The 13,138-nt window shown below is 63.4% G+C and overlaps 3 protein-coding genes across 7 annotated transcripts; all 3 read left to right on the forward strand.

Moving 5' to 3' along the window:
• Positions 1 to 65: 65 nt before the first annotated feature.
• LOC104693974 (ciliogenesis associated TTC17 interacting protein) lies at positions 66 to 2,751 on the forward strand. 2 transcript variants are annotated; one of them, XM_039555587.1, is made up of 9 exons: positions 66 to 268; positions 532 to 744; positions 861 to 916; positions 1,231 to 1,317; positions 1,447 to 1,641; positions 1,799 to 1,923; positions 2,013 to 2,089; positions 2,189 to 2,277; positions 2,511 to 2,751. In XM_039555587.1, the coding sequence occupies exons 1-9, from the start codon at positions 193 to 195 to the stop codon at positions 2,727 to 2,729; spliced, it is 1,137 nt and encodes a 378-aa protein (XP_039411521.1). In that variant the 5' UTR covers positions 66 to 192; the 3' UTR covers positions 2,730 to 2,751. The 2 variants fall into 2 exon arrangements, with proteins under 2 accessions (XP_039411521.1, XP_039411523.1); XM_039555589.1 differs by having other exon boundaries at positions 1,447 to 1,617.
• Positions 2,752 to 3,631: 880 nt separating this feature from the next.
• Positions 3,632 to 10,307, forward strand: SLC11A1 (solute carrier family 11 member 1). Of its 3 annotated transcripts, XM_019290147.2 has the most exons (16): positions 3,632 to 3,706; positions 4,279 to 4,412; positions 5,103 to 5,225; positions 5,518 to 5,637; positions 6,427 to 6,533; positions 6,624 to 6,694; positions 6,797 to 6,864; positions 6,982 to 7,137; positions 7,276 to 7,434; positions 7,614 to 7,703; positions 7,880 to 7,999; positions 8,443 to 8,592; positions 8,674 to 8,747; positions 9,189 to 9,342; positions 9,422 to 9,519; positions 9,613 to 10,306. In XM_019290147.2, the coding sequence occupies exons 1-16, from the start codon at positions 3,688 to 3,690 to the stop codon at positions 9,683 to 9,685; spliced, it is 1,716 nt and encodes a 571-aa protein (XP_019145692.1). In that variant the 5' UTR covers positions 3,632 to 3,687; the 3' UTR covers positions 9,686 to 10,306. The 3 variants fall into 3 exon arrangements, with proteins under 3 accessions (XP_019145692.1, XP_039411230.1, XP_039411229.1); XM_039555296.1 differs by lacking the exon at positions 6,982 to 7,137 and having other exon boundaries at positions 9,613 to 10,307; XM_039555295.1 differs by lacking the exon at positions 5,103 to 5,225 and having other exon boundaries at positions 9,613 to 10,307.
• Positions 10,308 to 10,356: 49 nt separating this feature from the next.
• LOC120410295 lies at positions 10,357 to 13,131 on the forward strand. Of its 2 annotated transcripts, none has more exons than XM_039555297.1 (2): positions 10,357 to 11,004; positions 11,609 to 13,131. In XM_039555297.1, exons 1-2 carry the CDS (start codon positions 10,599 to 10,601, stop codon positions 12,097 to 12,099), a joined length of 897 nt encoding a protein of 298 aa, XP_039411231.1. In that variant the 5' UTR covers positions 10,357 to 10,598; the 3' UTR covers positions 12,100 to 13,131. The 2 variants fall into 2 exon arrangements, with proteins under 2 accessions (XP_039411231.1, XP_039411232.1); XM_039555298.1 differs by having other exon boundaries at positions 11,669 to 13,131.
• Positions 13,132 to 13,138: the final 7 nt, after the last annotated feature.

Consider the following 13,138-nt stretch of genomic DNA (forward strand, 5'->3'; position numbering starts at 1 on the left):
GGCGTGGGGGGCGCCGGGCTCGTTCCGGCGGGCGGCGGCCCGGGGGGGACGGCGGGGGACCCGGGGGGCTGCAGAGGCGGGCTGGGTGTCACTGCCCCCCAGGGTCACGCCTGGGTGGGGGGTACCGCGGTTGGGGGGAGCCGCGCCGCCCCCTCACCCGAGGGTCCGGCAGCAGGAGCCCCTAGGCGAGGCATGGAGCCCCCTCCCGAGAGCCCACAGGAGACCCCGACCATGGCGGACACTGCTGCCGAGTTCCTGAGTCTCATCGGTGCGTGCCCGCTCCAGCCCCCGCCTTGTGCCGCCGCACCGTGCCCGGTGCAAGGGGGTGGGGGGGGGGGAGCGGGTAAGGCAGCGGGGGACGGACAGTGGGGGATTGAGCGGGATAAATGGTGAGGGGCTCGGCCCAGCCTGCACGGGGGGAATGGAGACAGGGACGGGCACTGGGCAGGGGTGACAGTCACTCCAGGAGGGAGTGATCATCTCCTCGGGGTCACTGTCCCTCTGTGTTGGGGTCACTATCCCTCTGTGCAGGGCTGAAGGAGCTGGAGTGGTGCCTGTTTGCTGAGACACTGGCAGTTGTGGCCATGGGGGCCCAGCCGAGGGACAAGGCAGAGGGCCAGTGCTGGATGGCAGCCCAGTGGGCACCCTACCAGGGGGAAGGTGAGCCGGTGCAGAGCTGCATCCTGGTGCAAACCAGGTTCCGAGGCAAGCAGGATGGTGTGCCTGTCTCCAGCACCCTCAAAGGTGAGCCAAGGGTGGCTTCCCTCCTCCCCAGGAGGACATCCCTGTCCATCAGTCCCCAGGGCTGGGAATGGGGACAGTGCCAATGGGATTGGTTGAGTATGGCTTTGTTCTGCCAGCCTACGTGACCTGGCAGCTGGAGACCTTGGAGCAGGAGGAGCAGGAGTGCCTGGAGGTGACTGATGTGGTGGTGGCATCCCTGTGTCCTACCCGCTGCCCTGGGGTGTGGCCTGCAGTGGTGCCCTCCTGGGGGCTGAGCCCCCTGCAAGGCCACTGCGGGTAGTCTGGTGTCCCTTGTCATGCTTAGACTCCAGCTCTGCCCCACCAGCCTGGTCCCCATCCCCTACTCTGGGTGGCAGCTGGGGTAGGGAGTTTCCCACAATGCATCTGGTATTGTACCCCAATTGATAGCAGTGCTGGGGAGTGCCACCTCAGAGAAGGGGTGCCCTGGCTCTACCCTCCACCCTGTGCCTCCCACCCCTCCTGCAGCTCAGACCACACCCCACAGAGAAGAGGACCCACGTTGTGAGCCACCAGCATGGGATGACTGTCTCGAAGACCCTGCAGGAGGGAGAGGTGAGGTTGAGGGCAGGGTCACATCCTGGGAGGAGACAGCTGGCCTGTCTCACCAGGGGTGCCCCAGGCTCTGTCCCTGGGGATGCTAGAGCTGTGGCTGTCCCAGGAGGTAGCCAAGTCTCTCTGCAGCCAGAGCCACAGTGCCAGAGCTTCTGCTACAGCCGGGCCAAGCTGCGGGGGCTGCTGCTGGAGGGTGCCAGCCTCCTGCTGCTGCGGGTGCTGGCACGCCGGCACACAATGCCCCCCAACCTTGTCTTCCCAGCCATGGACACCGAGGGCAACCTCTGCACCTCCAGCTACGTGAGCCGCCAGCCAGGAGGGCCTGTAGGATGAGGGGGTCTGGGTCGGGTTGGGGATACCAGAGTGGGATGTGGGGAGTGGGGAGAATGTGGTTGACAACATGGGAGGGACACATGGGGATGGCACCTGGGGGCAGGGGTGACTGTGAGACAAGGCTGACCGCTGGCTGTACCGCCCCCAGTCTGCCCTGGGCATCCAGCGGCAGGCAGTGGGCTCGGCAGAGACAGAGGTGTTTGTGATCGAGCGAGCCGTGCACAGCAGCAGCGGCGCCTCCACTGTGTGGCACAGCAGCTTCCTCCCCAACGGGTAAGGGCAGGGGTCCGCTCAGAGGCACCCCAGCCCTGCCAGTCTGCTGGGACACAGGATGGGGAGCTCAAGGGCTCTTCCCCTCTCAGGCGTTTGGCTCAGCTGATGCAGATTGGCTCCCCAGTGCTGATGGTTCTACAGGATGAGTCCATCCTCAGCAAGTCAGGTACTGAACAGGGGAGGCTTGTGCCCCTCCAGCACAGGCAGCCCCTGCCCACTGTCTGGAAGCCAAGGGGGAACACCTGCCCCACCTTTCTGCTGCCAGGTAGGTTCGAGCCCCAGCTCCCCTTCCCCAAAGAGCCCCTGGACTGGGAGGAGGACATCCAGCTCTACTCCTGGTTCCTGGACAGGAAGGCAAGATGCGTGGACATGGGGACAAGGGGACATAGGGCTGTGCCAGTCTCCAACAGGGTCTCCCCTGGCATGCCCAGGAGGCACGTTGAGGGGGCAGGCTGGCCAGCATCCTTCCTCACGCTTTCTTAAGTGTGGGAAAGGACCCAGGCTCCTGTCCCCCTCGCCCTGGCACAGTGCCCAGGGGGAAATGCGTGTTCATGCCCACCTCACCCACCCTGTTCACTCCATTGCAGGATGAGCTGCAACTATCCCATGCTGCCTACCTCCAGCAGCACCCCGAGGTCCGGGCGCTGCTGTCTGACTTCCTCCAGGCGTTGCTCTTCCAGCAGCCCCATGACCCCATCTCCTTTGCTGCAGAATTCTTCGCCCACCAGCGGCCCATCAGGAGCCCCTTTGCCTCCACTGGGGCTGCCAGCCCTGTCCCCAGCTCCCCTCCAGCTAACAGCAAATAAAGCTGCCAGCGCTGCCTGTCCAGTCTTGTTTGCTTTGTGGAAACTGAGGTTCAGGGAGGGCGGGTGGAGCTGAGCTGTGTGCTAAGGCCCCACCATGCCTTCTGGGTGGGACCCTGCCCTGTCCCAGCTGTTCTAGCCCTTGCTTAGAGGGCAGGGGATGCCTGGGGCAGGGCCAGGCTCACATCCCTGCACCTGCCACCACCCCACAGATTCCTGGGGGACACCCCTTGCCCACCTCTCTGTCGGGCACAGCCTGGCTGGCAGAAGTGCCCAGAGGGAGAGCCAGAGGTACAAACCAGGCACCCATGAGAGCACCTGAGCTGCTCCCCCTTCCACCTCCACAGCCATGAGGGTCCTGGGTATGGAGTGTCCCCTTTTGCTGGCATAGCTTGACACTGCAGCAACACTGGCACCCCATCTTTGGCGTGAAGGTCCCCACACCCGAGGGTGATGTGAGCACCCTGAGCCGCAGAGCCTGCCTGGCTGAGTGCTTCCCCCAGCAGCTAAGGGTGCATTTTGATCTCCTTATGCAACATGTGCCTGCTTCCTCCTCACTCCAACTTCTATGGCATTTCCCCTACTCCCGTGGGGCCAGCCCTCCCTTCCCACTCTGTGGGACAGTGTCCCCTGTCCCCCCAGTCACCCAAGCAGAACCCTTGGCATGTGACGGAGAGTGACACGCAGACATGCTCCCACGCCCCGGTGAGGGTGCCTCGTGTTTGCACGTGTGTGAGGCAAAGGGGAGGGAAGGGGCCTCCTGGCACGCGGGGGAACTGAGACTGTGTGTGTTCATAGGGGTAGGGAAGGAGCACTTCCTTCTCCTATCCTACTCCTCTCCTCCTGAAGGCGGGGTGGGGGGTGGCAACCGCGGGGGGGTCCTTTAAAAGCTGGGCGGCAGGCACTGCATTCAGTGCTGAAATCAGGGAGCCTCAGCACCCTGGCTGGATCGGGTCCACCTATGGCATCACTGGAACCAGGTGAGCCTCACAACACTTGGGTCCCCTTGTGCCTCCTTTCCTCCTCTAGATCCCTGTCTCTCCACCCTGGGACTCCTGGCTGTGCTCCATCTTTCAGTGGGCACCCTCCCCCCCAGCCTGTCCTGGATTCCCCACCTGCCCCATCCTCTGCTCCCCCAAGCCTGGGGATGTGATTCAACCAATTCTTGGGATGTAAGTGGACTGGAGAGGGGGGATTAGGACCAATGCCAGCCCTTTGTCCTCACTCTATGCCCGCCCAGCAGCAGGAGCTGGAGCAGGATCCCCTCCTGTCCCTGCTGCCCAAAAATGCACTTGGCTCTCGGACTGGTGAAGACAGGGCTGAGACCAGGGATTTTAGGGACGCCTGGCATCTGACCCCTTTGGGTAGCCATTGGTAGATCCCATATAGCCATCCTCACGGCCCCCCGGAAAACTGGTGCTTGTCCCTCATGGGGCTCATCAGGCAGGGTCAGGTGGGACTGGAGGAAGCTCGTACCAGGGCTGCCAGCCCACCAGTGTCCTTGTCCTCCTGGCAGGCTGCCACCTTCCCTCCTCTTCCTTGTCCCACTCAGGCCTCATCAAGTCCCTGAACAGGGGCCAAGAGCAGAGTTACAGCACTGGCAAGAGCCCCATGTCCCCACAGCACCCTGGCACTCGGGACCAGACCTACCTGGATGAGCTCATCAGCATCCCCAAGGGCAGTGGGGTAGGTGCTGCAAGGCTGTCCTGAAGGTGGGCAGAGGGGGTGGGGGGTGCTGCAGGGAGCTGGAGGTGGGGAGGCAAAGGGCCACTGCAGTGGGGAATATGTGTCTTGGTCATGCCCTGGGGACATGCCCTCAGCATCCCCACACCCAGTTCAGGCAAGTCACAGCCCGAGGCTGAGTGTTTCCACGCTTAGTTTTCCAGATAGAGAAGCTGAGACAATGGGGCAAGGTGCTACCCAGCCCCAAGGATCACCCCACTGCTCAGACACCTGCTGGGCCACCCATGGATGAGCCCAGTGGGGCTCCCCAAGGTTGTCTGCACCCCATCAGCTCCCCCATCCTTGTCTGGTCTCAGGGCAGTGGAACAGAGAAAGGGAAGCAATAGGGTTCCCTAGTTAGGAGGAGTAGCAAAAGCAGAGGTCAGCAGTGGAATCCCACAGAATGCAATTAATGGTGCCTGACAGCCCTGGGACCCTCTGCAAATCACTGTCTACCGGGTGAGACAGGGGGCTCACTGCCCCTCCAGCACAGAGAGAGGCTGGGGGCAGCAGTTCCCTCCCCAAAACTGTCAGGAAAATGTCCTCCATGTGCCAAACATATCCATGCGGGCAGCACTAGGCTAAAGGGGACTGGATGTGCAATTAGGAGTTTTGAAAGAGAGCTCCTGGCTCTGACCCGCTGCCTTGTCCCAGCCTGGGTTCAGCTTTAGGAAGCTCTGGGCTTTCACCGGTCCCGGTTTCCTCATGAGCATCGCCTACCTGGACCCGGGCAACGTGGAGTCAGACCTGCAGTGCGGGGCACTGGCGGGATTCAAGGTGAGCCCGGCTCCGGGCTCAGGAAGCCGGCGGGGTTTCGTAACCTCTCCATCGCCAACGGCTGCCTGTGGCAGCTGGCTTCCCCAGCCCGGGAGCAGGAGGGGCACGGGGGCCCTCGGCACAGGGACAGGGCAGGGCACCCAGGGGTGCTAGAAGGGCACCCCTCTGACCGGTCTGGGAGAACCCCTGCACCCCCCTCTTCCCTGCAACCCTGGTTGAACTGGGAACCCCCGGGCGGCCGGATCCTGCCCAGTACCCAGTCCCTACTGCTTCCCTCCCTCCTGCCCCCCAGCTGCTGTGGGTGCTGCTGTGGGCCACCGTCCTGGGGCTGCTGTGCCAGCGCCTGGCCATCCGTCTAGGTGTGGTGACCGGGAAGGACCTGGGCGAGATTTGTTACTTCTATTACCCCAAGGTGAGCAACCGCGGGGAGGTCCCCGGGGGTCACAGTCTGGGGGGACCCTGTACTTGGGCTGGTGACAGTCTTAGCAGGGACTTGCAGGGCTGGAGGGGAGCAGGAAGATGCTGGGAGAGACCTGCCTCTCCCAGGGGCTCCCCAAAGCCCCCCAGGTCCTGGTGTCCCCCACCTACTGCCCACACGCCTGCAGTACAGGGGCCCAGGGTGAGAGGCAGTAAGCAGCTACTTCGGTGTCCTGGTTTGACCTGGGGACACACGAGAGCGTCCCCCGCGGGAGTGAGCCCAGGCGTCGGGGCAGCAACGCGAAGCCGAGACACGGGGAAAGCCTGGGCGTGTTGGGGCAGGAAGTTGGGGGTGGGGGTCAAGGGAAGAGATCACATGAGAGAGGAGGGGGGGGTTAGGGGTCCCGTCTAAGTGTCAAGATCCTGATGGGGAGCAGGAGCAAGGAGATGTTGGCTGAATGACAGGTCCCCAAAAGGAGGGTTGGATGCACCCCTCTGCCGCACGTCCCTCAACCCCCCCATATCTAGAGAGATGGGTCCTATCCTCAGCTCTCATTGGGACAGGGATGAGGAGGGGGGGACTGGCTCTCATTTAGTATCCATCTTTCATCTTGAGATTGTGTTGTGCCAGGAGCTGAGACAGGTATTTTGTGGTCCCCATGCTGCTCTGGGTGGCCTGCTACAGCCTGGACACAGGGATTTGCAGCCAGGATGCTGTGCCAGCTTGCCCAGAGCTATGGGCCACTGTGGGCTCAGGCACCTCATGGTGCCCTGTCCCCTTCAGGTGCCCCGCATGCTGCTCTGGGTCATGATTGAGATTGCCATCATCGGCTCTGACATGCAGGAGGTGATTGGGACAGCCATTGCTTTCAGCCTGCTCTCAGCTGGCCGGTGAGCCTCCCCACAGGGACCCCCAGCCTCCCCCATGGCCCTACTCCACAGAGAGCTGTGTATCTAATTCCACCCCTGGCCATCCTGCAGCATCCCCCTCTGGGGTGGGGTCCTTATCACCATCGTGGACACCCTCTTCTTCCTCTTCCTCGATAAGTACGGTGAGTGCCAGGATGAGGGCATGGGGTACTGTCACTCAGGTAGCCCCACATGTGGCACCAGTGTCCCCTGCTCTATTCTACCCCATCTCTTGACCTCTCTAGGGCTCCGCAAACTGGAGGCTTTCTTCGGCCTCCTCATCACCATCATGGTCCTGACCTTTGGCTACGAGGTGAAGGGGGGAGCTGGGGACAACCCTTTTCCTGCAACGCCCACATGGTGTCCCCACTGGTACCAGCCTGTGGTAGTGGGGTGGCAGCTCACAGTGCCCCTTCTCACTGCTTCCCAGTACGTGGTGGTGAGGCCAGGGCAGGTGGAGGTTCTGAAGGGCATTTTCCTGCCCAACTGCCCGGGCTGTGGGCGAAAGGAGCTGCTGCAAGCCATGGGCATCATTGGCGCTGTCATTATGCCCCATAACATTTTCCTCCACTCCTCCTTGGTCAAGGTGAGATCAAGGCACTGCCATGGGCGCTGTTCTGCCCGGGGTGCCTCAGGGTACACTTGGTGGGGACCAGCTGGTCCAGGCTGTGGGACAGGGGTGCTCACCTGACCCCGTGACACCCATGTCACTGGCCATGCCTAGACACGGGTGATCGACCGGTCCAAGAAGGAGGCAGTGCGGGAGGCCAACATGTATTTCCTGACCGAGTCCTGCCTGGCTCTCTTTGTCTCCTTCCTCATCAACCTCTTTGTCATGGCTGTCTTCGGCGAGGCTTTCTACCACCAGCGAAATGAGGACGTGGTGAGTGTCACTTCATGCCCACAGGAAGAGATGGCTGCACCCAGCTGTGGACACGGGCAGGATGAGCATCCCTTGGGGAGTGCATGATCTCATTCCCTGAGACATGATGTGTGGGGATCCCCCCGTGTCTGTGGGAGCTGCTGGGTGGCTGTCACACTCGTGCCTGCCATGCCTTGCAGCACAACAAGTGCCTCAACAGCAGCATCAGTCACTACGCCGGCATCTTCCCCACCAACAACGAGACAGTCTCTGTGGATATCTACCAGGGGGTGAGTGGCACCAGGCTGTATCCAGTGAGCATCCATTCCCATTTGGGGGATATATTGTTCTCCCCATTGACCCCCGGGGCTGGGGGCTGTTATAACGCCACTAGAAAGCTGGGAGCTGATGGGAACGCCTGGGGTAGGGGACACTTTAGGGTGCCCACTGGAGTGTCCCTACACAGGGCGTCATCCTGGGCTGCTATTTCGGGGCAGTGGCACTGTACATCTGGGGCATCGGGATCCTGGCAGCAGGACAGAGCTCCACGATGACTGGGACTTACGCAGGACAGTTCGTCATGGAGGTGAGAGATAGGGATGCTGGCCCTTGCCCCCACAGGGAGCGGATGGGAGCAGGGAAATCACAGGTGGGTCATGGGAGGGGTTCTATGGGGAGCACACCACCCCCAGGAGTATTTGGAAGAGTTAATTGCCCACCATTCCTGCAGGGAGCTGGTGGGTGGCAGCTTGCTAGCACCAGTGTCCCTGTTCCCCAGGAGCTGGGATGGAGACAGAGCCCGCCCACTGCACCCTGTGGGTGCTCCACGCAATGTTTCCCTAATTAGGTCCTCCGTTAATGAGTCGGAGCTGACACCTAGTGGGGCCCGGCAGCCCTGCAAGAGCCCGCTCAGTGCCCTGGCACAAAGGAGGGGAGATGCCCCCCAGGTTCCTCCCAGCCAGGGCCTGGGGGGTCGCCCTGACATGGTGCCCCAGGCACAGCGAGTGTGCAGGTCTTGCCGTGTTCCAGGGCTTCCTGCAGCTCCGCTGGTCCCGCTTCGCCCGGGTGCTCTTCACCCGCTCCTTTGCCATCCTGCCCACTGTCTTCGTGGCCGCTTTCAAGGATGTCAGCCACCTCACAGGCATGAATGACCTGCTCAACGTCCTGCAGAGCATCCTGGTAAGAGGGTGGGAGGGCATCACTTGCCCCCAAACACCCCAGCCTAGCAGCCATGACCACCTCATCTCCCTCTCCTTTCAGCTGCCCTTTGCTGTCCTGCCTGTCCTCACCTTCACCAGCCTGCACCCGCTCATGCAGGACTTCACCAACAGCCTGTGAGTGAACAGAGAGGCACAGAGGGGGCACAGTGGGGAGCTCTGGCTGCAGGCACCCTCCCTTTGGCCCATCCTGTCCCCCCAAACCATGCCATGGGGCAATTACTGTATGGACATTGTTCATTCCCACCTGCCCAGGACAGCCAGAGCAGAACAGACCCCATCACTACCTTTGTCATCCTCCTCCCAATAACACATCTGGTTCCTTGGGCACCCCTGGAGCCTCAGCATCCTCCTGGCACTGCCAGCCCTGGATTTGGAGGGTGGCCAAAGTCCACTCCAAGAGGCCCACCACGGGGTGAAATATAGCTGTGGGGTGCAGAGGTGTCCCAGTTGAGGTCTTGTTCACCTACAAACTCAGTTCCCCCAGTCCTCTGTGCCCAGTGGCACACGGGGTGGGGGGCCCTGCCCTGGCACTGATGCTCACTGCCCTGCCTGCAGCCCAGGGAAGGTGCTGATGACCCTCATCACGGGGCTGGTCTGTGCCATCAACGTTTACTTCGTGGTGGACTTTTTGCCAACGCTGCATGGCCTGGAGTACCACATTCCCCTGGGCCTGCTGCTGGCGGCCTACGTGGCTTTCATCGCCTACCTGGTAGGGCAGGGACCGCGGGAGGGGGGCGGGACAGCGTCCCTGGTGGGTGCCCATCGACCTGTCCTCTTTGCTCCTGCAGATCTGGACATGCAGCATCGCACATGGAGCCCGGTTCCTGGCCCGGGGCCACCACAGCCGGTTTAATTTTGGTCTTGCCCTCGACGTGACAGGGACACGGTGACGGATCCTATCCCTGCTTACTAACCCCACATCCCTGCCCAGCGCGTCCTCCTCACACCGGACACTGATTTGCTGCCACTCCGACCCCAGGCATGTTCTAGCCAGAGATGCACCCAGCAAGGAAAGGGTTAACAGACGGGCAGACCTCCCCCCAAGATCTTAGAGCCCAGCGCTTCTTCCCACCCCCAACCCCCGCCAATTCCGGGGTGCTGGTCCAGGTTTGATGCGAGGGGAGTGGGATAGCAGCGGGAGGTGCTCCCATCCCTTGGCACAGACGCTTCAGTGAATGAGCCGCGTCGGAGACTTCCCCTGCTCATTATTGCCGGGAACCGCCGGCCCCCGGGACCGCTAATCACCTCCGGGGACCGCTAATTACCGCCGGGGACTGCTAACCACCCCCCATCGCCCGCCGCCGGCGGGAGCAGCCTCGGGACCGGCCCCATCCCCACGGGGGTCTCCGAAACTCGGGGGGAGGGGGACGGCTGATAAACGGCGTGTTTGTAACCTGGCCTCGGCCTCGCTGCTGCTGCGTGGCCCCGATGCGGGGTGGGGACCCCCTCGGCCCACCCGTACCCCGGGGACGGCCCCTTTGCCCCGGGCGGGGGAGCGGGCGGGGCTGCCAACGCGTGGCCGTGGGGGCGCGGGGGGCTCAGCGCCTGCTTTTTGCATTCTCCCGGGGGGAGCGGGGCGGTGGGGGCCCCACCGTGCCCTCCCCGCCCCGGATGCCCCGTTTCCCGCCTGCCGGTACCGCCGGATGCGGAGCCGCTCGGGCCCTCCCCGGGGGCGGCCGTCGCCCCCTCCCGGTCCCGCACCGCGGGTGGGGGGGGGGGGGGGGGTCCCACCGTGCTTCGCCCCCCGCCGCGGTCCGCACTTGCGAGACGCTCCCTGGCTGTTTCAAGGCTCCCCCCTCTCCCCAGGACCCCCCCCCCCACCCCAAAATCCCACTTCCCGACCCACACCGGCCGGGTGGTGGAGGGGGAATTTTGGGGGCCGGACACCCCCCCAGCCCGTGCCCCCCACTCAGGGAAGGGGACCCCCCCTCCCGCTCCCGGGGGCCGCGCTTGTTTATGTGAAGAATGTCCCCTTCCTTAAAAGGGCGATGGCGGACGGGATGGGGCGGTGCCTCCCCCCCGCCTCCGCGTTGGCCCGGCCTCTGGCTGCTTGAAGGAGGGGCCAGAGCTGTGGGGCCCACCGAAAGGCGGGGGCTCCCCCCTCCTCAAGGGGCGCAGCCGACCCGAGCTATCGGAGGAGGAGCAGGAGGCTCCCCTAGCTCAGGGTGCACCTGCTCGGGGTACCAGCCTCGGGGTGGGGAGAAGATGCACAAGGGGTACGGGGTCATCGGGATGGTCCTCAGCGGGCGAAAGGCTGGGGGGCCTGGGGTCTGCGGGGTTGTACCAGTGGGATTTGCTCTTCTCCAGCTGGGACCTGCCACTCAGAGGACCCCCAGCCCAGGGACACCTGCCTTCACCGCAACTCTTAGCAGTAAGCATCCCACCTCAGGACCTCTCTCTGCTCCCTTGGCCAAGGGGCAGCTCTTGGCAGAGCTCCCAGGACCATGGCTAGGTTGGGGAACAGGGGAAACCATCTGGGACCCCAGGCTAGGAGCAGTGGGGTGGGACAAAGGGGTCCCTGAGTGCCCGGTTGATGGGAGCCTGATGCTTTTTTGCCTTGTGCCCATACCCCACAGCCCAAACAATCCTGCTGGGCTCTGCCTACTCCTGGCCTGGGCTTGCCCCACAGACCCAGGATGGGGACAGCATCTCCCGGAGCTCCTCAGCTGCCCAGTCTGCCCCCAGGCAAGCAGTGGAACTGGAAGCGGTGCTCCAACTTCCGCTGCAGGCATTAGCCAGGAGACTTTTCTAATTGCATTAATTAAAGGACTGGCAGGGCCTGGCTGGGCTCATCAGGGTTTATCGGGGAGGGAGGAGGAGGAGGATGTGGCCAAAGGCACGGGGGTCCTGGAGGGGACAGTGTGTGGCCTCTGCAGCTGTCCCCACAGTGAGCAGCAGCCCAGCCCAGCCAGACACTGGGGATGAGGCAGACATCCTGTCCAGCTGCACCTGGGCTAATGGAGCACACCGATCAGCCCAATACAGAGAACGGAGGAAGCACAGCCTCTTTCTTCCTTTTCCTCCGGCCGGGCCAGGAGACAGTGCTGGCTGCCTGATGTGGGAGCCGGCTGCCGTGCTGCGGAGGGGCAGCGAAACTGAGGCACGACCGCTGCCCGCCATCAGAACCGGCGGAGGGGGTGGCAGGGTGCAGTGTCCCGGTTCCCAACAGCAGGTAGTCCCTGCCACCGCTCCCCGGGGGCACGTGGTGCCGGGATGTTCCACATGGAGCCGAGAGTGCGGGAACCGCAGGTGTAAATCGGCTTTTGTACTGCCAGAGTCCCGCCGGCCCCGCAGCATCCCAGTTCCCTGTGGCGGCACCTCCCAGTCCCGGACCCCCTTTCCCAGGGCGGTCACCCGTGGGCATGTGTCATGTGCTGGAAGGGGGGACGGTTTCCCTCCCAGCCCTGTTTCCCAGGGGCTGCTCCCACCGTACTATGTCGGCGCAGCCCCGGGGGCAGAGCGGTAACCGGGGTCTGCCACCGCCCGCATCACTGCCTCGCCAGTGCCCCTGGTCCCTACCGGGCCAGAAAGGGTGATCTCAGCTCCTAAGGTACCCAAACCGCAGGTGGGAGACGTGGAAAGATTTCGAATGAGCTCAGATGGGAAATTTCCAACCTGCTGCACCCTCGAAGCAGCGCTGACAGAGCGCACAGCATCTCCTGCCACCGAGACGGCGAGGGAGGTGACCGGGACAGGTCCCCTCCAGGGCCGGACGCTGCCTGGGCAGGGTTGGGGGGCACGGCGGTGAGACTACCCCGGCAGAGCCCCGCAGGGCTTGCGGGGGGAGGGGGCTGGGGCTGAAGGATGCTGCACTTGAGGGACTTGGGGAGGCAGGTTTCCTCTGAAGGAATTGTGCCATCCACAAGCTCCCGTCAAGAATCACTTTACAGAAAGCGCCTGGAAACAGCCCCGCTTCCCCCGCGAAGGCAGGAGGGAAGGAATTGCAAGGGGAAGTATATGTATTGATAATACAGACTTATTAATTGCCGAGATAATTGGGGGATTGCAGGAGAAAGAAGGATAGAAAAAAGCGGCGGTTATTGGTGCAGCCCCCCAGTACCTGTTGTCCCGCACCCCTGGCCTGTACAGGCAATGCGGGATGTGCCCTCGGGGGGCAATGGGGGCCCCCCAGCCTCGAGCCGCTAGTCCAGGGTCTCTGCTCCAGGGGACACCCAGCATGGGGGTTCATGTGCCGGGGGTAGCTGCAGAGGGATCCCCGGGCTGCCAGCTGGATGGGGGGGGGTGACAGCAGGACTGATCCTCCTCTCCATTCTCTCTGAGTCGGGGCGGGGGAGTGTGGGAGAGCCCGGCGGCGTGTCGGGGACCCCCGTACGGTCACCATGGAGCAAGGGGGGTGTCCTTCCCAGCTAAACCACAAACCACTCCCCGTCTCAGTCCCGGTCGCGGCTCGGCGGGGACCCCCACTCCTCCCCAGCGGCGCGGGTGCCGGGAGGAGGGAGGAGGAGGAGGAGGGAGAAGGAGGAGGGGCCCCCCCCCCCGCCGTC

The sequence above is a fragment of the Corvus cornix genome, chromosome 7 (assembly GCF_000738735.6).
Source record: "Corvus cornix cornix isolate S_Up_H32 chromosome 7, ASM73873v5, whole genome shotgun sequence".
NCBI lineage: Eukaryota > Metazoa > Chordata > Aves > Passeriformes > Corvidae > Corvus > Corvus cornix.

What these genes read in the sequence shown, in the direction of transcription:
- LOC104693974 (XM_039555587.1), top strand. Translation starts at nt 193, where the DNA reads ATGGAGCCCCCTCCCGAGAGCCCACAGGAGACCCCGACCATGGCGGAC. An exon ending in AGACCCTGCAGGAGGGAGAG is followed by an intron (nt 1,318 to 1,446) that starts GTGAGGTTGAGG and finishes GTCTCTCTGCAG; the next exon opens with CCAGAGCCACAGTGCCAGAG. An exon ending in CCTGGTTCCTGGACAGGAAG is followed by an intron (nt 2,278 to 2,510) that starts GCAAGATGCGTG and finishes ACTCCATTGCAG; the next exon opens with GATGAGCTGCAACTATCCCA.
- SLC11A1 (XM_019290147.2), top strand. An exon ending in GCATCCCCAAGGGCAGTGGG is followed by an intron (nt 4,413 to 5,102) that starts GTAGGTGCTGCA and finishes GCCTTGTCCCAG; the next exon opens with CCTGGGTTCAGCTTTAGGAA. An exon ending in CAGGACAGTTCGTCATGGAG is followed by an intron (nt 8,000 to 8,442) that starts GTGAGAGATAGG and finishes GCCGTGTTCCAG; the next exon opens with GGCTTCCTGCAGCTCCGCTG.
- LOC120410295 (XM_039555297.1), top strand. Translation starts at nt 10,599, where the DNA reads ATGTCCCCTTCCTTAAAAGGGCGATGGCGGACGGGATGGGGCGGTGCC. An exon ending in CTTCACCGCAACTCTTAGCA is followed by an intron (nt 11,005 to 11,608) that starts GTAAGCATCCCA and finishes CACACCGATCAG; the next exon opens with CCCAATACAGAGAACGGAGG.